Here is a 20885-nt window from a genome sequence, read left to right on the forward strand (position 1 = left end):
AAAAAAAAATTATAATTTTGAGCGATAGAAATCCTTACTTGATGGTACGGAATTAAAAATGCTATAAAAAAGAAACTACTCAATATTTTTCCAAACTGTTTTTTTATTTTGAAGTACAATCCTTCCGGTTAATGATGGAATACAACTTCATTCATATGGCTGCCTCAGCTAGCCATGCACCATCCCATACGATCGGTCCAATTTTTCAACACATTTTCGATTGTATGCGGCTGTATTTCAGCTATGACATCGCGTATGTTGGTCTTCAGTGCATCAATTGTTGCTGGTTTGTTGGCATAACATTGGTCTTTGACGGCACCCCAAAGATAATAATCCAACGGCGTCAAATCGCAGCTCCGAGGCGGCCAAACGATATCAGAATTTCGGCTGATAATGCGATCTTCGAAGACAGTGCGCAAAAGATTGATCGTAGCATTCGCTGTGTGGCAAGTAGCGCCATCTTGTTGGAACTAAGTGCCACCAATATCCTCCTCTTCAATTTCTCGGAACAAAAATTCGTTCAACATGGCCCGATAACGCTCTCCATTGACGGTTACGGCCACTCCTCGCTCATTTTCGATGAAAAATGGACCAATGATGCCTCTCGACCAAAATCCGCACCAAACAGTGACTCGTTGTGAATGCATCGGCTTTTCTTCGAGTGCGTGCGGGTTTTCTGAGCCCCAAATGCGGCAATTTTGCTTGTTAAGATACCCGCCGAGATGGAAATGAGCTTCATCCGAAAAGCTGATTTTTCGGTAAAAGTTTTCATCTTCTTCAAGTCGATCTCAAGCCCATGACACGAAGTGAAAACGCGCTGGGTGGTCGGTGCTTTGAGCGTATGCACAACCATTTTCGTTCAGCGGAAGAATAAAACTAATTTTCTGTCGAATCAGATGACAGCTAAGTGTTACCATTCTTCAAATAATGCCTAGTTCAACTCCGTAACGATAGATGGCGGGCCCTGTAATTGACATATGACTCCACTTGCAATAATTATAAAACTTCCGATAGGGTGATCAATTTTGCGCCATTTTATACATATACGAGTAAAGCACTGACAATACTCAAGCTCGTACTAGGCTGCTTATACCACCTCTTAATAACACTTTGCTCTGATGCAAAAATTAGTTTTTTTAAATGTTAGACTAAAATATTTTTATTTATATTAACCAAATACGTTTTATGCGAAATAGCGCAAAGTCATATTCCGTAATTGCTTTTATTCGACGTTTTAGTTTGGACTTTGATTATCCATATACTCTGAAGTTGTTATACGACTATACGTGTCTGGTGCGTTCGCAGTTGGAATACGCCGTCATTGATTGTGATTGACTCCCCATTGCTACTCGAGAAAATTAATTTCAATATTCCTCAGCGAAGCTTACGGAATCCTGAAGTTTTCTGGTTAGGAATGGTAAGAACGAATTATGCTTCCAATGCTCCGATATCTAGAACTAAGAGAATTTCAATCGCCTCCAAATTTAATTGGCCTAGATTTTTCTTCACAAAAAACCAATTGAAATCGGCACTAAATTGTTGAACTGAATTTTAAATGTAATTTTTTTCTTTCACTCATTCCAATGAAACTAGTAAATTATAAGGTTGATTTATTTTTGATTAAATTATTTAGCATTAATCTGTTTTTCACAGCCTCTAAGAAATAAATAAATAAGTACCTTTTAAGATAAATTCCTAAATAAGCCACTCAAGTAATATACAAAGCGAGAATCCCGCTCCAAATGTTCCATAGATTTATTATTCGCAGACGCATTTTACACCCCATTCATTAACAAACACTTGGGCTGCTACATATCAACATATACATGCAACAATATATGTATACTCACCTACCACTTTGTAGGCGAAAGACACCTACTTTTCTAGTTCAGCGATTCTCTGAAGCCTATACGGGTACAAACATACATAGATAAACAAGAGGAACACATGCTGCCACAAAAGAAGTGCATATCCTTTAGCGTTAAATTGCTGGCTCCTGCAGCAAACACACACCCGCACACATGCATGACGCTTAAGTGTGAAAATATTCACCGCATAAGTGCAGTTGAAGGAGCGCACATTTATGTTTTTTATGCTGCTTGCAGTGAGCAGCTGCAAGACGACAGCTTTTATCCCTAATAGTCCTTTATTACACGACAGTGACGACAACAAATGGACAGAGCAGTGCACAAAGGTCCCTTGCACACACACGCACTCACACACACACAAGCATTTGCCCTTCTGCCAACGAGGATTAAAGAGTGCAACCACATTGCATCCTTTTGGTGGCTGTACGGATATTGTTGTTGTTGTTGTTGTTGTGCTTGCATATGCATAGCGTGCATGCATCCTTGCCAACTGCAGCGTTCAGTGATTGCCTTGTTTGTTGCTTTTTGCTCTAATTTGCACTTGAATGGGATGTGCGCGGGCTGGGAATGAAGCAAAGCGAAGTAAAGCAAAGGAAGGATATGAATGAGCATACGAAGAGGAAGTGTCGAAGTGGCGGCGCTGCTGTCTAATGCATGAATATGCTCCACACATACAAAGACGCGTGTAAATGTTCGTTATTTGTTGCAAGCAGTGCAGTGGAAATTGCATGCCACATCAAGGACCTTCCGAGTGTGTAAGGTCAGGCATGACAGCAGCTTGCAGGGGCGCCTGAATAGGCTTTGCACGTACATCATTTTTGCATTTAGTGAATGTAAATGTGTTTCTGTGTGGGTGTGTGCTTGTATGTGTGCATATATGCCTGCACATTCGCCTTTTCGCTCAATGTGACTGTTGAATGCAAGTGCATATTCATTATTTACGCTCGAGTGGCATCACTTATGGCCTTGAGTTTTGATTTAAAATTTTCCATGCCATTATTTTTGTTTTGTTCTCCGATTTTGCACTGAATTTTTTCGCACTTCAACATAAAAGGAGCAACAGCGTCCATTCTTATTCACTTATCCGGCTGCATTGACTGCATGCAACAAGTTGTGTTGCGCTTTTGTGGCACACTCCCATGCACACACAAACACACATGCATATTTTGAAAGTATGCCTACATATGGGTTAATATAAAGGCTGTTGTATGAGAATAATGGATGTTTATTTGCTTGAATGTCGCTTGAAATCTTACACTAAATTTTGATATGCTTACATATGTATATGTGTGTGTGTGTTCCATACGTAAAAATATTTAAAGTAAACTTAAAGCAGATTAATGGTAAATATTAAGTATGAATTTAATAGTTGTAGCTGTAATGAGTATGAATAAAATAAATTAATAATAAATAGTTTAACTTAAACCTAGTACGGATTTGCCATGGGGTGGCCCAAAGTTCTACATTGTTTAACATACACAAGATTATGAAGCCAATACAACTTTGAAATGCGACGAATAAAGATGACTAACTCTTGAGGCTTGCTCTGCGAAATATGAAATATGAGTTCTCTATGCAAAGTTGGATTATTATCATTTCTAGATGAGAAGGTTTAATAAGTGCAATAATCCCGAGAGCAATGCCGGCGGTAGCGTAGCTACTGGTACGGCCTCCCAAGCCGGTAAAGTCGATGGTGAGTACCGAAGCTAAAAGCAATCCACTTAGCAACGTCTAAAATAGGTTAGTGGCGGCTACAGCCGCCTGTCAAAGGTGGCAGATTCTTTTGCCCTATATGATGCTCCCATAGCAGGAGCTAAACCATATAACGTACGCATAAATAGTCACTTGCGCATTCAGGACTGTATCTGACGACGCGATTTGCCTCATCGCCGGAGAAATCTCTATGGATAGGATCAGGAGAAATGAGTCATCTCTATGACAGGCAGGGAGCAAATTCATCAAAGGAGAAAAAAACTACAGAAAGATGCAATAAAAGCATGGGAACGTTGATTTTTATATAACTCAGTTTATCAGTGGGCACGAATGCTTTCGGTCGTATCTCCACTATTTCAAACTGGCAGACAACCTCTACTGCCCACACTGTTCCAACGCGATCGAAGATGCAGAGTATGTTATCTTCCAATTTGATCTTGTTCGAGACGACCGTCAAACACTGGAGCTGTTACTTGGACATTCGTTGCAGATGAATAATCTGATACCAGCCATGTGCGCATCAATCAATAACTGAAATGCTGTTAAGACATATTCAGCTAAAATAATGCAGTACCTCCAATATGCGGAGTGAGCGGCTGAAGAGTAGAAACTCTTGAGTAAGGAGTCACTAACTATCTGACTCACAACGTTACCAGACGGGAACAAACTAGATATCGCATTCTTACGACGTTCTTTTGCTTCAAAAAAAGCAAAGGAATTGAGAGTATAGATGACATAAAACCTCCATATGCCAAAAGGAGAGGACGCAAAAACCAACTGTGATCAATAGACACAAACGCGACACAGATAGAGACATAAGAAGACGAATATATAGGAGGAAGCTGGCTCCAAACATGGTGGCATCAGACGTGGGAGAATAGAACTGGTCCCCTTCATGGACGCCATTCTGGGCCCTCCCGAAATAATGCAGAAAATAGATTCGGGAAGGGAGTCTCCCCGAAAGAGGCGGAGGAATTGTTTTAGTGACTACACTATTTAGCGCAGTAGACGATGGTCGCTGTAAATGCGAAGGCATTTTGAACCCTCCCTCAACCACCACCAAAAATAAGCAGCGGCTATAGCGGCAACTTCTCAGCGTCTACTAACCAGGTTAGATGCGGCTGTGCGCGGGTGTCGGCCATCTACCATACGGCTCGCTATATAAATGAGTTTTAACGGTCAAGAGTGGTTGTCCTAAAATTTCTAGTACGTATCCCACTGACGCTTACAGGGTTGCGCAAGATCAGTATGCTTACCATAAAACAACAACATCCAAGAAACGGAAGTTTCCACCTTATGCTCCATTGGAGGCTTTCTACAGTCTCGTGTTCTCCGCACAGAATTGTGTATGTGTATTCATAAAAGTTCTTTGGATAAAATATGTACAAGTATACTCGACCAGTCCAGCCTAGAAATCTAACGGAGGGTCTCGCTTCCCAACGAGTGCTGGCTTATGTAGGCAATTCAGTAGTAAAGTCCTCCTTCGACGAACAAAACTAACACTCTACAAGGTCCTCATCCTTTCCGTCCTTTCGTAGGCGCAGAAGCTTGGACGAAGACAACATCCGATGAGGCGTCCCTTGGAGTGTTTGAGAGAAAGATTCTGCGGAAGATTTTTGGACCTTTGCATGTTGGTTATGGCGAATATCGCAGACGATGGAACGATGACCTGTATGCGCTTTACGACCACGTAGAAATAGTGCAGCGAATAAAGATTAAACGGCTTTTTTGGCTGGGTCATGCCGTCCGATTGGATACAAACGCAAAATCGACCATAAATGTGAATAAAAACTAATACACAGTACTTGGTGCTCAACTACTTCAAGATGTTGAGATGTTGAGCTATGCTCTAGACTTCGTACACTACCAACTTGGAATCTGAAAGCGTAGAGTTCTATAGGGTATATCTACTTATATATGGAATTACTGACTTAAAATTTGAATGCAGTGAAATCTCGCTTGCACCGACACTTGCAGTCAAGTAACTTTTGTCCACCCAGGTGAGATACCAGCTCGGGAGAGGGTGATTTCTTTCATTGTCTAAGATTTGTTAGGGAGGAAAATATCTGCATAACGAAAATCTCCGCCTTTTAGAGGCCTGTTTAGTCTCTTGTGGATCACTTCAGCCGAATCAACTACGGCAATATAGAAGAAATATATTCTTGAGACTCATTTCACTGTATTCGCAGAACAACAACTCCCACTTGTGTACTCTCATTCGATTTGTGGTGCCTTGGCAGGAAGTGTAATTAAATTAAGTAATTAATGAAAATAATTTTAGATTATAAGTAGGTAGTTTATCAGTCATGAAAGATGGCAAATCACTTAAGCCTCAGATTTTGAACGCATAACTTTACTCAGACGTCGGTGTCGCTTTCTGCGCACCACATTCTCATCATACTCCTCGATCTCATCGTCGCCATCATCAATATCCACATCTGTAGGACGCACTGGATAGCCCTGCTCTGGTTTGACAATTTTCACGCCCTTATCGCCGAACAGTAGGCAATCGAAATTACTAAAAATGGAAATTATATTTTAATGCCCGTTTTCAACATTTCACTTTACATGCACCATCTTCACGGTACACTCACCGCTCAAACAGTTCATATCCTTGAAACGAGCCCGACAAGTACATGCAAACGTGCATATTTCGACCCACAAACCAAATATCATGGAACTGTATGCAAGCTCGCGCAAAATTGAAACGTGGCGGACGGAAACAGAAAGGTGGTGGATTTTGTCCAGATACTTTGCGTTTGAACCACACATTATTGTTGACGCGCATGCGCAACTCGAAGGAGAACTCTTCGGGTCGGTAGACCACCTCGGTGCAGCTATTCAAGCCAATCACGGATAAAAAACCTAGAAAATTTGGTTGGAAATAACTTTTTAAAGGTAAATTCAAACGGTTGCTACTCACCCGCACAGCATTTGCATATGCCCTTGTCACAGGTACAGGGTATGCGGCTCACCAGGTTGTTTATGGTCACATTTGGCAGAGAAATTTGGCGTGACTGTTCTTCGAAAGCCAACTGATTGAGGCGATAATTTAGTTGACCCAACTGTTTTGCTGCTTCGTAGGCGATGTCTTCATTGGAATCTTCATAGCGGCGCGGCTTTCGAGCTAAATATTAGGAAGTTATATGGGTACATTTGTGTGTGAAAGAAATGCAGTACCGTTGAATGTGGAAATAATTTTTGTTTATTTTCGACCGAAAATTTGATAATAGGGAACAAAAAAGGGAAAGCTTGTTATTAGAGTGTTTTTATTATTATATTATATACAGGGTGTTGAAAATAGAAGTAGCTTATTCAATACTAATAACCAGATTCAAGTAACTAATATAAAGGTTAACAAACTCTACCTACAACCAATAATTTAACTCTTCAGTTCGTTGAAAAAATATCCGAATATTTAGTTTTTCATAAAGGGTTGATCAAAAAGTTCCTGGAACAATCGCCAGATGACGTTCTACGTCAACTGATTTGGGTTCTGTTTTTTTTTTTGTTGAGTAAATCTATCTTTGCCGGCTTGAGTAAATGTACCTTTGCACATGTTTTCGAATTTTTACAGTTTTAGAAATGGATTTGAATTTGCAACAATGTGTTTGTATTAAATTTTGCGCTAAAATTGGATTCAATGTTGCGAAACTCTTAGACATGTTGAGAAACTTCCTCCGCAATGATACTCTAAAAAACTGCCGTTTACGAGTGGCATGAACGCTTCTGAAGAGATCGTAAGCCCATCGAGGATGTCGAACGTAATAGCAGGCCGTCGACATCCAAAACTGAAGAAAACATCAATAAAGTGGAAGAAAAGTTGATCAATAACCGCAAATTAACCATCAGAGAGCTGGCTCAGGGCTTAAACATTGCTTATAGATCCGTTCAGGATATTGAAGTTATTGATTTGGTCATCAGGTTTGGTTTGGGCTTGCGTTAGTTGTTAGCGGAACCATCTCTATATGTCTTCTAGCACAAGAGCGCAAACCGAGATGGGGGTCAAAGATCTCAGAAATTCAAGGACTATGCTTCTCCGACATTAGAATTCAAACGCTTCCACTTTGACAGGCAAAAAGGAACTCTGAACGGTACGGTAGATGGACAGCGAGTCTAATAAAAATAAATAAATAATTGACGCGTTCACTTCTGTTAGGTGTTTGGCTGAGCTTCACCTCCTATTTGTGGTGTGATGTTGTTCCACAAATGGAGGAAGATACAGTTTTAAGCGGACTCCGAACGGCAAATGGTTTTTATGAGGAGCTCTTTAATGGCAGAAATACATTCGGAGATTTGCCACTGCTTGCCGAGGGGTGACTCTTTCTAGTATATGATACTCAAGCACGAATGGTAGCTAGGCAGTCCCGAATGGTAGCCAAGCACCAACCCAAGGCGACTGCAAGACTAATACCCGATATAAAAAAGTGGGTAGAAGTTAACTATTACCTCAAATAGTTTTTCCCGGATACGGGTCCATTCGCAAGTATTTGTGGCGAATGGGAAAGGTGAACCTACCAAATTGCATTTATGGAGATACTGAACACGGGAATGCGGATCACACCTTCTTCAAATGCGAGAGGTAGAACACAGGGAGCACAGCTTTGCAACAAGCTATTGGTGTACTTACATCTGAAGAAATAATCGAGGAAATGATTATAGGCAAAGAAACATGCAATGCCATCGTAAATTTCGTTGAGGATATTATCCGAAAAAAAGAGGATTGAAATGGAGCTTATGCTGAAGAGCTTTAAACATATGTTTTTCAAAACAGGCGACCTTGAACGCAAGGTGAGTAAGTGAATGTGCTCTTTTTAGGACGCTGTCTTGGACCTCTGCCTCAAAGTAATGCGGAAGCAGTTTCGGGGTTGAGAAATAATCCAAGAGAAAAGGAGAGATGTTTTTAGTGGAATCACCAGATACGTATCAACGACGTTTCCTATAGACCATATAGGAGGCATTTTTAACCCAAACTCAGTGCCGAAAAAAGGCAAACAAACCACGTCGTAAAACCATCAGTAAAAAAAAAGAAAGCTATGCTCTTGATTGATATGGATTACAACGGTATTGTACGCAATTTTTTCATAAGGTCAAGTAGTTAATGCGGAAATGGGTGAAGCAAATTTGCAAGAAAATAACTCTTGAATTTTACACGATAACAACGCACCGCCGCACAGTGCCATCATTATTCGATCAAGAACAGAACGAATACCATCAAACAACCATCGGATTCGCCTGATATGGCTGCCTGCACATTTTTTCTATTTGATCGAGTCAAAAAACCACTACGAGGAACAAGTTTTAATAGCCGAAAGGAAGTAATGGAAAAACCGAAGGTGGCTCTGATAGCTGTACCGAAAATAGAGTTCCCGAAATGTTTCGAGAGCTGGATCAAACGCCGGCATAAGTGCCTTCCAGTTGATGGGGAGTACTTTGAAGGCGATAATATCACCTTTGAGAAATAAACTTGTATTTTGATTTTTCCGAATATTTTCCGGGAACTGTTTGATCAAGGTGTAAGTATGCACATTAACGCAAACATATGAAAATATAACAATTCACCTGCTATACATTTTAACATACTTAGTTACATACATACACCCATTCATACATACATACAAACAAATGTGAATAATTTGCATTTTGAACTCACTTTCTTTGGAAAAAACCGACTCTGACCGCAAATACTTTTTAATTCGTTCACGAGCCTCATTAACGGTCTATTATACTCAGAATGGTTAATAGTTTTGTGGTATAAAAACAAGTGTGTAAAGACCAAAGCGGTAATCTAAGTAGACAAACACGTTTAATTACAAGCAGACATCGTATAAAATTGCAAATCTATGAATGAACATTCTAACGACCGTTTTGAAACTGGTTCACAAAAGGCAGAAATGTGCTGTATAGACGTATGTATGTATGTACGTATGTATTTATTTGCATATTCGAGCGGGAAAACAATTGTATATTGCGTATGCTTTCTAAAAAGGCTTGACAAAAAAGTTTTCTGTCAGGTGCAAGAAAATAGTGGAAAGATAACTGCAACTTAAACAGTGTATGTGGGGTATTCCCGAGTGTACTTGAGCGCACGGCATATCAAGTGGTTGACCGAGGAGTGTGTATGTGACTTCTATTTCGGGCATTGATAGACAAATAATATGTAGAATAAAATGCAGTTCTGCTTCTGCTTGCGACTGAAGGCGTTGAAGGCTGAAGGTCAGTTAATCCAGGTAAGGTGTAAGGTACGGTGACTGAATGTCGTCGGTGGAGGGGTTGTGAACAGTAGGTATAGACATGGGGGGCACACTGTAAAATCTCAAATAAATCTCGCCCTGTTTCACATCTGATTTGGAGGTTCAATATTCATGGGACATTAACACAAATTCCACTATAGCAGAAACCTCAAAAATTTGATGGTGACAGCACAATACTCACAGAGCAGCGTAGGCTGACCTATTACTTGACTAGGCTGGAAATTCTTCATGTGAAATATGTAATTTGTGTTGAGAAACCACAAGGCACATATTTGCGATGTGGCCTGCACAGTAGCCTGTATATGCTTAGTAATGTACGAAACGATGCTTCGACCGAGTTGCAAACGGACGTGATTTATGGGCTCGAATGCTAGCGCTTTGCTAAAGTAGTATTTTGCAGCGATACTCGTATTTCACTGGTTCGTTTTACGTATTTGAATATAACTCGAAAGCTTATGAGAAACTTTCAGGGATTGCTGTTATTATAGTCCCAGCTATCAACGAAAGAAATAAGAAAAATATCTGAGGGCCGCTTTTCCAAAATTACAATAAAATTGTTTTCTCTAGAAATTATGAACAGACACATTTTTCTTAAACAACATTTTATCTTAAAAATTAAAGACACAAATTTCAAATACTAAAAAGAAAAATTTAATAAATATCAAAATTAGAATATTTTTTTTAATAAATAAACCAGTTTTCACAAATATAATGTCTAAAATACTTGGATCCCTCTAAATCGGAAAAAAAATCGACAAACAAATATTTTCATCGCCAATTAAAAAACAAAATATTTTTATTCAAACAAATTTTTTTTTCCCCTATACAAATTAAAAAAAATTTAAAAATAAAAAAATCATGAATTTAATTTTGAATTAATTTTTTCAGAAAAACCATGCCCAAAATACTTGGATCACTTAAAATCGAAACACAATCGACAAAAAAAAAACTTCGAAAGAAATTTTGAACAAAAAAATTTAATTTTTTTCCAAAAAATGTTAAAAAAATTTGAATTAATTATATTAAAGGAAAATTGAATAAATCTAAATTTTTTTTTTTTAATTTTTCAGGTTTTCTAATTGTAGTCAAGCCTACAAATAAACCAGTTTTCAGACAAACCATGTCGAAAATATTTGAACTACTCGAAATCGAAAAAAATTGAGAAAAAAATTTGAATCTAGAAATTAAAATAAAAATATTTCTTTATTCAAACAATTTTTTTAGCAATTTTTTATTAAAACAATTTTTATTTATTTTCCAATAAAATTTAAAAAGATTCAAATTAAAAAAATTTAATAAGTCTCAAAATTACAAATTTAAGTTGTATTTTTTTTCACTTCCCTTCTTATTATACTCAAGCCTCCAAATAGACCACTTTCAGAAAAATTTCGAAGAATATTAAAAATACTTGGATCAGTTGCATTAATGAAACCACGAAACAGAAGTTCTGGTATTCAAGCCAGTACATACGTCACCTCCTTTAGAAACAGCCTTTTGGTCACATATGTAAGTTAAAATGTCTGCTAATAAGAAATGTGCGTAAATTTCACCGAGAATCGAGATGATTGGAGTTTGCTTAAGAATCTGTGGTCTGCTCCTGCAAAGATGGGCTTCGCGTCAACTCAGCCAGCGCTGGGTTTGTGCGCAAATATGCAAAATCGGGAGATCCTTCTGGCCACGATTAGATCAGGGGCGTTCGAGTGAACTTCTATGGTTAACAAAGCTGCAGCTCTCGAATTTTATTGGCTTCCTAAACGGGCACTGTTCATTTAGTATCAATATGGTGAGACTTGGGATTTCTTTAAGTACTTTCTGCAGCAATAGTTTGAAAGATGAGGCAGGCTTAGATGTCACCCACCTAGTGAATTTCATCAGTAGCTGGAAGTGGCTAACGCAATTGTGATTAACCACGGTTTTGTCGCCGTCCTCCTTTAATTCACCGGCCTGTCTTCCTTCCAAAGACAGCCTGTTGGGTTCTTACGACTCTGTTTTTCCTGGTATAGCAATGAAAGAATTTGATATTGGTCCAAGTGGCCTCTTTCATGAGTAACCATTTACCCTAACCTAACTTAAATTTGTTGGCTGGTAGCCCCTATTGTTAGTCATATCTTAGTCAATTCGAAGGTAAAAATTGCAGTGCATGAACTTTGATTACAAATCTGTATTTTGATTCTCGTGACCTACATTTGTAATACTTACTTCCAGGTGGTGCGAAATAAGTCATCCAAATTAGTTTTTGAATATCTTTTTTATTAAATAAAAAACATGATTTTGCCTTGTTGTAGCCGATATCCGCCTAAGAGTCCCACGAATAGAAAATAAGGAAGGGAATGTAGGATGCTGTTACAACGTTAGGAGACTTGAAGAAGACGAAAGTGTGGATAAGGGCCGAACTCGAAGCGTTCGAGTAATAAACGAGGGTACAGTGGATCAACTGTGGAATGGAATAAAGAGCGCTTTTAAAGAAATAAGCAAAACATACTCGAATTTCATAAGGGTAAATGAAGGCCGTGGTTATCGAAACATACATGGGAGCTAATTGAGCAACGCAGATGTGCTAAAGACGCGATGCAGAAAGCGAGGACGTGAGGCTCTAAATACCAGTTCCGAGACAGGAGAGCGTGGATAGATGACCGTGCTAACGAGCGGGAGAAAGCGACAGCCACAGAAGATATGAGAGCATTGAATAGTGTAGTACGTCAGCTTTGTGGTAAACTTCAGCAATAAAAACTGCCTGTAGGATCCTAATGGATAAAACCGACATGACATCCATCAAATAACATCAGAGAAGCTCAAAACGCATTCGGAACTTTTTTGACTTTTTGAGAAAATTTGGAATACGGCATCATTCCCAAAAGACTGGATTCAAGGTATCCTAGTTAAAGTTCCAAAGAAAGGAGATTTAACTGTATGTGATAACTGGAGGGGTATTGTGCTCGTATGGGTTGCTCTAAAAGTGCTCTGCAGAATCATTCTGAACAGAGTCAAAGGTAAAATATAAAACGTGAAATAAGAGTAGTGAACAAAAACCTGCCGCGGTAAGAACAGGGGAAAGCAGAGAACAGAACAGAATGAAAAATTTTAATGTGGCTCTATGCTCCACAACGGAGTTCGAAGAACTATGATGATGATGATTGTATTCCTAGCATTAGACACCGTTGTCGTTTGAGGAAAGTAACCGAAGCTGATCAGATTTTAGTCCAACTTGAGTTTGGTGTGAGCTTCTAAGTTTAGTTTAAGTTTTATTCTGGCAATAGATTCAAATTTGGAGTTCTTGAAAATATATACAAACATACTTATATACTAACTATACACACCATAACCAAATTCAGTACCAATAACTACGAAATAAAACACAGTTTTTCAAATACTACAACTATATATATCACATTTTATTCGTTTTTTTATGAACACAGTGGAATAATTACATACAAGAAAGGTTAACCAAAACAGTGTTAAATATTTTCAAAGAATAATATAAGGAACACATTTAGTGCCTAATATTTTTTACAAAATACAAAACTAAAAATATATACTCATAAATAAAAGATAATAAGCGCTAGGAATAAAAAGTAGCGCCACATAAAACCCATACGAAATATCGTCTTTCATATTTACAAATGAGCATAGAAGCGTCTAAGCTGGAGCAGAGCCGAACTTTTCATACCCAGCGCACGTTTTAGTAAAATTTTATTAGGTTATTTATTTTTTTTTATTAAAGAATTTTATTTATTATTAAAGAAATCCAGCATAACTAAAGTGGTATTTTCACGATTAAAATATTCTGAAGATTTAACAATTTCTGAAACCATAATTCAAATGGCTATTTATAAGGTGCACTAAGCAGAAAAAAGCGCCTGATGTTATTTTGGAAGAGATGACATTTTTTTATTTATTTACTTGAATCTGTGAAATAAAATTTGTACAGACTACATATTTAAATTTACAAGAAATATTTCGCAGTAGGTAAAAACATTATAAGTGGAATAGACTACTTAAGTAAAATGGAGAGTCATTGAATCGTTGCCGAAAGAGCCGAAAAAATTGTTCCATATAAAACCCTTTTGAACATTCCACACGATCATATTGGTAAGTCTAGGTTAGCGAAGGATAGGTGCCATTAGAATTGAATTTATGTAGAAACAACGCACGTGAATTTTTGAATCGGATTGTTGATGGAGACGAAACTTGAGTACATCACAATGAAATTGAGTCAAGGTAGGAATATACGAGGGTGGTTGAATAAGTACCCGTGTTTGATGGCAGAGGGCGTTCCTGAGGGAAGTTGATGTAAGCAAAATGTGCTGCAATCTAAACAAACAAACGCCGTCAAAACAAATTTCAGACTGATTGATAGGTAAGTTTGGATTTGATGTGTTTCGTAATTTCGCTAAGATGGAAAAAGAGCAGTATCGTTCGGTACCTAATCCGCTCTTTGTTTTTGGATGGGAAAAAAATGTGAGAAGATAAAAGCAAAGTTGGATACCGTCTACGGGGACGCTTCGCCATTTATGAACACACTTAGATATTGGTTAAATGAATTGGGCGACCAGGACGCCCGGCAGACGTGATTACCGAGGAAATCAGTCAAAAAGTCCACGACATGATTCTCGCTGATCGCTGATCGACGAACGAAAGTACGAGAAGTAACAGAGGCCACAGGTATGTGTACTGGAACGGAAATTAATATTTTACATGATAAATTGGCGATGAAAAAATTTAGGGCCCGATGGGTGCCGCGATTGTTCATAAGTAACAAACAATGGATGGTTAACTTCGAAGCAGTGTTTGGAGCAATTTTAGCAAGATCCGATCCATCATTACACACCAGAAAGTATGCAACAATCAAATCAATGGATTTCTCCCGAAGAAGGCGAACACAGTCGCATCGGCCGGAAAGGTCATGGCGACGATTTTTTGGGATGTGAACAGCCTCATGGATTTTTTAGAAAAAGGATGAACGATCACTGGACAATACTATAGCGAGTTATTGGACCAATTTTACAAAAAATTGAAGGAGCCACGGCCGCATTTGGTGAAAATGAAGGTTCCACCATGATAGCGCACCAGCGCATTCATCCGGAGCTGTCACCGCCGAACTGCTTGAATTGCTTAATGAATTTGTTCTTCCTCCCTAACATGAAGAAATGGCTCGCAGGAAAAAAATTTGTTTCAAAAGAAAAAGCCATCGCCGAGGCAAAGGCGTATTTTGGAGAGTTCGACAAATCCTATGTTTTGGAGGGGCTAAAAACTGGCCGGAGCGTTGGGAGAAGTGTATTTGACTAAAAGGGGACTATGTTTAAAAAAAAAAATGTTTTTGAAAAAATGATATCTTCATTTCTAACACGGGTACTTATTGAACCCCTTCGGATATAGACGTATGTAGAACAATTTAAGAAGTTAAAGGCTGGTACTTTTGCTAATGGCTGAAATTCTATGGCTACTGTTTTTTTTTTTTTGGGCTCAGAAGGGACCTTATTGTTTATTGTCTTTGGTAAAGAAAAATTTATGAATCTTGATACAAAAACTATTAAATGACATTAAAGGAAAAAATAATTGTAAAATGGGCTAGAGATGTACGCTCATTTACAAGACTAATGTTGTGATGGCTGCTTTGAACAAATATGGATATACCTATGTATATCTAATTTCCCCATATAACAGATTTAGGTACGTGAGGCAAAAAATATCTGATGACAATGGAGTGAAGTCGGCTATTTTTGCCTATTTTATAGTTTCAGACAATTTTGTTGGTTGTATAAAAACGTTTTATAGAAGAAGATACAATTAATTTCATTTCTAATCTCACCAGTTTCCTCTTCACGCGAACTTTTTTTCTTACTTCTCTTCGTACTATTAGACCGTCTTTTTATACATGTCTTTTATGTGTCATAACGGAGCGGCTGCTGGGTGAATAACAACCTATGCATCTTGCGCCATATGAAAAAAAAATTGACTAGGATAGGGGAAAATTTTCATTACCGCGATCGCTTTGCGGTTTCCGTGCTACCAAACATATATAACAAACTATCATATTTGATTGCTGGTTATCTGATATTTTTTTTTTAGTATACGGGTTGCCATTTGGGTTTAATAAGATTGGACGATACATCACAAAGGGTTTAGATGTGCAATTGAATCGTGGATTGCAAGAAAGTTACACCTCTTGTAACTTATCTCCTGTATTCGCCTTCCCGTGGTGATGCTGTCAACCGAATGTGTTAACCAAAAGTTAAGGATATACAAAACTTGGATCCGTCCCATGGATTACTGACATTAATCAGCTAATGGTCTTCGAAAGAAAAATTTGGTGAAAAATTTATGGACCAATAAGACTGCCGGATGGTACTTATCGAATAAGATATAATCATAAGCTGGAAATACTAGCAAACAATGAAACTGTGATAAGATTTGTAAAACCTAAGAGAATAAGATGGCTCGAACAAGTGTTTAGAATTCCCAAGAAGAGAAAAGAAGTTGAATTATGCCCTGTTGGAAGAAGAGGACGCAACAGAAATAGATGGCTCCAAGACGTGGAAGTTGACCTTGAAAAGCTAAACGTGCGGCGGTGGAAGGATATAGCCTTAGATAGAGATAGATGGCGCAAGGTTGGGAATGAAGAAATGGTTCACCAAGAACTGTGATGCTAAGAAGAAGAAGAAGATTGGACGATCCATGTTTTTCGATCCGTTCTGAGGTTTTTCAGATGATTGCGAAAATAGTAAAAGAGAACGAAACCGTGCTCAACTCCATTCTTATGTTATATGAAACTGATTTCAATATAAATAAGGAAAATTGTTCAACATATACACCATTCATAAATTTTTCTTGTCGTATTATTGCAAAAAGAAAATTTTAAAAGCGATTGCAATTTGAATTATTTAAAATAAACGAATCGGTTTACATGTGATTTGCATTTGAACTTTACAGGCAGTGATTAACAATTTTACGATAAGATGTTTACATTCGCGCCAACCCGAGCGCAGGGAATTTAAATTTCATTATTTTTAAAAAATATTGGAAAACTAAACTTGAAATGAAATAAATAAATAAAGGACCTTTCATTTTTTCACAATGGAAAACATACCATCAATGAGAATCTTAGGAGTGAATAGCTAATGCTAAGAGATATTAGCTAGCACTAAACGATGGGGCTACGCCTGGCTATCATTGCTATTCTCACAGGCCATTGCAGATTGCGTAGTCATCTGCGCAAGATTGGGCTATGGTCCACTGACTCTTGTTTTTTCTGCGCCCAATCTCCAGAGATTCCAATACATTTTCTCCTTGAATGTGGTGCTATAGCGCAGAGAAGGTTGCGATGGCAGCCGGAAGTACGGCATCTGCGCTCAGACCAACCCAGCTATAATTCAGGTTAATAAGGTACTGGATGAGTTACTGCGATGAGTAGAGGGCACAAAAGACCATTAGGTCAAAGTGCAGATACCAAATTTTATTCCATTCTGTTTAACGAGCTTTATTTATTCGCTTTTCAGAGAGTTGAAAAACTCATCCGCTCAGGAGATGGAATTAACTCGTGCACATTTTTGTGCGATGATTTATTACGATTTGCGCCATGCGTTATCGAAAGGGCGGCAGGTTTCAAGAAGTAATTTTCAGTTATAAGCACCAAAATAAATAATGGCACCAAATTAGCACAGCCCCCAGGCCGCGCCACCACTCTCATTCGTCACTAATAATCTAATATTTGCTTAAATTTAATTTAAAAATCTAGTTTTTCCTATTTCCCACTATTTATAGCACACTCTAGGCTTCATAATCCGCATAAGCTGTTCAACTATGACCCAAATGCAAAGGTCGAAAACGGTTTGAGATAGAAAACTAATAAAAATAATTTTGCTTGATATTTTTGTGATTTATTGTTTTGATTTTATTCAACGGGGCATAGCAACGGATGCCGGGTATTGTAATATTATGGTTATTAATAAAAAAATAGTTTCTATGAAGTTATTGTTTGTAATTCTTCCTAATTGACGGGAAAGATAGAGAAAAAGTTAAACGTCCTATCGAAACGAGATTACATTGATTGTATTCGGAATTAAATTCTCTTCTAGTTGAAACTAAAAAACCTTAAGAAAGTTATGATTAACCCACTTTTTAAACAATCTAAAGTGAATTTGTTTTTCTAAAAAAAATGAATTTTTTTTAATTATCGAAAAATTGTTGAATATCTCACTTTTTGTTTAATTTTCTTGGTTTAACTAGAAGCTATACTATACTAAAATACAAATTTTTAGGGTTTTTGGTTTCAGATGAAAATTGCTACCTGCATCTTTCCCGCCGCACGACACATGCACACTCGAGCCGCCTAGGCAAAATGCTTGTCCCAGGCACAACATGACATATATTTTAATGAAAAAATTTGAGAAGACTGTTGAAATATATAACAATAAAACCTGAAAATTTCGTTTCAATCAAATATTTATTTCCTTCCCAAAAAAAAAAAACCACGAAAAAATCGATTTTTTGAAGGCTCTAAAGCAGGCTCCCCCCTTAATTTGATGTCACCTTGCGCAAGAGTCGTTCAAAGATTCCGTGCAAAAATAAAAACTACTTAATTGTTTGGGGTAAACCTCTTTTATCTTTCGACATTATCTGCTTTTAGGCTTATACACTTTATCCGAGGCTTTTCTAATTCAGCGTTCCATTCCATGATAAGTTTTATCCTTTGAGAATAATAGGATTTATCCAAGTCTGAAAAGTAGCCCTTTGTTTCTGCAATCACCTATTCATTTGATTAAAATCTTTTTTCGCTAGCCATTTCTTCAAATTCGGCTGTCAGCAAATAGTCATCCGAGGGAGCCAAGTCTATAGAAATGGAGGGAAGGGAGTAATCCCGGGGAACCCTAATTTCGATAGTTTTGCGACCACAACTACTCAGGCGTGAGCTGGTGTGTTCTCGTGGTGGAAAAGGAACTTTTGGAAAATCCCTCGACTTCCTCCATTCAAACGAATGATAGAAAGAAATATACCTATCTGGCTGAAACTTGGTGTGTGTTCTTCCAAGAGATGCTACAACCTAAACGTAACCTCGATACGCGCCAGTTGTACCATCTCTCTGACTTTGTACGGACTTTTGCAAAGACCATAGTATATGCAGGTGGCTTCAGGTACGATTCTCTAAAACACCTTCAATGTTAGTTTGGGTGGTAAAAGGGTGAAAGCTCTTGCTCTCATAGGACTAGCAATGTAAGAAGCGGTTATACAAAATAGCATACTTATGCACTAAAGCATAGGAAAGAGAATGTAGTAACTTCGTATTCTCAAGGGAGTACTCCCGAATTATTCAAACGCTGGTCCTTAGATTTACTGGGTTACACTGTTTAATAGTTGATCATACAGAGTTATGCGCAATAACCCATTTTACTAGTAGTGCGCTGGGATAAATTAGGTACATAGATTTAAATTAGACTTTAAGGTAACATATAAAAAGGAAAATAAATAAGGAACTTATTAGTCCAATAAACTAAAAGGGAAACAGAAATTAGTGAGTATAGCCTCACTTTCAAGATTATAAATATTGCCTACGATATAAAAAGATTTATTAGTCACTAGTCGGTTAATTATACCAAAATATTTACAAATACTTACATACACAAAAGGAAAGGTGTTAGCAAATAAGAATTAAATAAACGTAATTATAAAAAGAAAACAAATTATACAAAAAAAACTCCAAAATCACATTGGAGATTAGGGCGAGTTTTACGTTAGGCAACTATTTACAAAGCGATAATAGAGCGGCATCGCATAGGGATTTACGAAATTCATTAGTAAATAATAAAAATAAGACATAACATATGAACTGGTCTTACTGCTGTTGGGATCGGAGCGCACCACAGCGAGCAGAGAGGCGGCGCAGAGCAGGTAGAAGATGAAGCGAGGATGCGCAATTGAAGGCATTTTGGCACAAAGTTTGTAGAACAGATGAGTTTTTTTTTATTTAATTAATTATTATTAGTATTTTTTTTTTTTGAAATTTCCACTTCGGCAGCAAATTTCACTTTTATGATTTTACTGTACGCGCAGTAAATATTTGCACAGAGCAACTTGCAAATCAGTTTCAATTAAGTGCACATATTTTACATACACAAATACGGCAATAACTTCAGCTCACAGTCTCAATTTAATTGTAAATAAAAATCACAAAGCAAGAAAACAATAAGTCTTTGCGTCCACTGCCACACTGACTTCCACTGACTGCCGCCCCTGACTTAGCCAGACGCGTTGAGAGTACCTGTAAACTTTCGCTTTTGATAAGCTATCGATGGTCCACTGCTGATTACCACCACCACCACTGGCAACCAGTAAGCGCTGGCACATGCGCAAATCGTCAAGAAAGTTTGTATGTTAATTAAAATTGCCAAGAGAAGTGGCACTGCGTCGAGTGTTAAAAGCGAAATCCACACTTAAGCATCGAAGCAGGTATTTTATGCCTTCAACTCGCCTGAGGACCGTTTCGCTTCTCCAGGTTGAAATGTGCTGCCCGAAATGTAGTGCTACAGGCGTTTCGTCAAGTATTTTTCACTTTCATTCAATGTCAAATTGTAACTGTGCAATCGATTAACTGGCTATTTAGCGTAGACTCCGCTTGTCTGCTTGCAACCGCTGTTTGTGCGCCGAGCTGTTTTTTTAATAAAATTTTCAATTCGTAAGCGATCACTACCGTACGTGTTAATGGCCAAAAGCTAACTGAGTTGTGAGCTCACGCACGAAACGGTAGCACCTCTTAACGCCTTGGCTCAAACAGATCAGCCAAACAGTTACAGTTCCGACCACAGCCACAAGCTCTACTGTAGACGTTGGCCGTAAACTAGCAGCACGCTGACAAGCAAAACAATTACAACAAATATCACTCATTTTTAATTTATTTTTTTCTTTTTTTTTCTTCTCTTTCTGTGCGCTTTTGTTGTCATTTGCTTGCTGGCGATCGTACACTCAGCCGCCGGCACTGTCACTTCAAGATCAACACCGCCGCCAACTGCCCATCATGTCGGATACGCATGTCTTTCTTTGGCTGACCGTTGCCAAG

At 38.1% G+C, this 20885-nt stretch overlaps 1 protein-coding gene across 1 annotated transcript; it reads right to left on the minus strand.

Annotated features, from left to right (window-relative positions):
• Nucleotides 1-5786: 5786 nt before the first annotated feature.
• On the minus strand, nt 5787-19756 carry LOC128868422 (uncharacterized). The gene is made up of 4 exons (XM_054110499.1): nt 19669-19756; nt 6505-6708; nt 6176-6446; nt 5787-6099 (listed from the first exon to the last, which is right to left on the minus strand). Exons 1-4 carry the CDS (start codon nt 19754-19756, stop codon nt 5907-5909), a joined length of 756 nt encoding a protein of 251 aa, XP_053966474.1. The 3' UTR covers nt 5787-5906.
• Nucleotides 19757-20885: the final 1129 nt, after the last annotated feature.

Source organism: Anastrepha ludens, chromosome 6 (genome assembly GCF_028408465.1).
Source record: "Anastrepha ludens isolate Willacy chromosome 6, idAnaLude1.1, whole genome shotgun sequence".
Lineage (NCBI taxonomy): Eukaryota > Metazoa > Arthropoda > Insecta > Diptera > Tephritidae > Anastrepha > Anastrepha ludens.

Excerpts from the sequence above, each read along its gene's own strand:
- LOC128868422 (XM_054110499.1), bottom strand. The coding sequence starts at position 19,756 with ATGCCTTCAATTGCGCATCCTCGCTTCATCTTCTACCTGCTCTGCGCC. Across the intron at positions 6,709-19,668 it reads GCGCTCCGATCCCAACAGCA|CTCGAAAGCCGCGCCGCTAT; the intron begins GTAAGACCAGTT and ends CCTAATATTTAG. Across the intron at positions 6,447-6,504 it reads CATATGCAAATGCTGTGCGG|GTTTTTTATCCGTGATTGGC; the intron begins GTGAGTAGCAAC and ends CAAATTTTCTAG.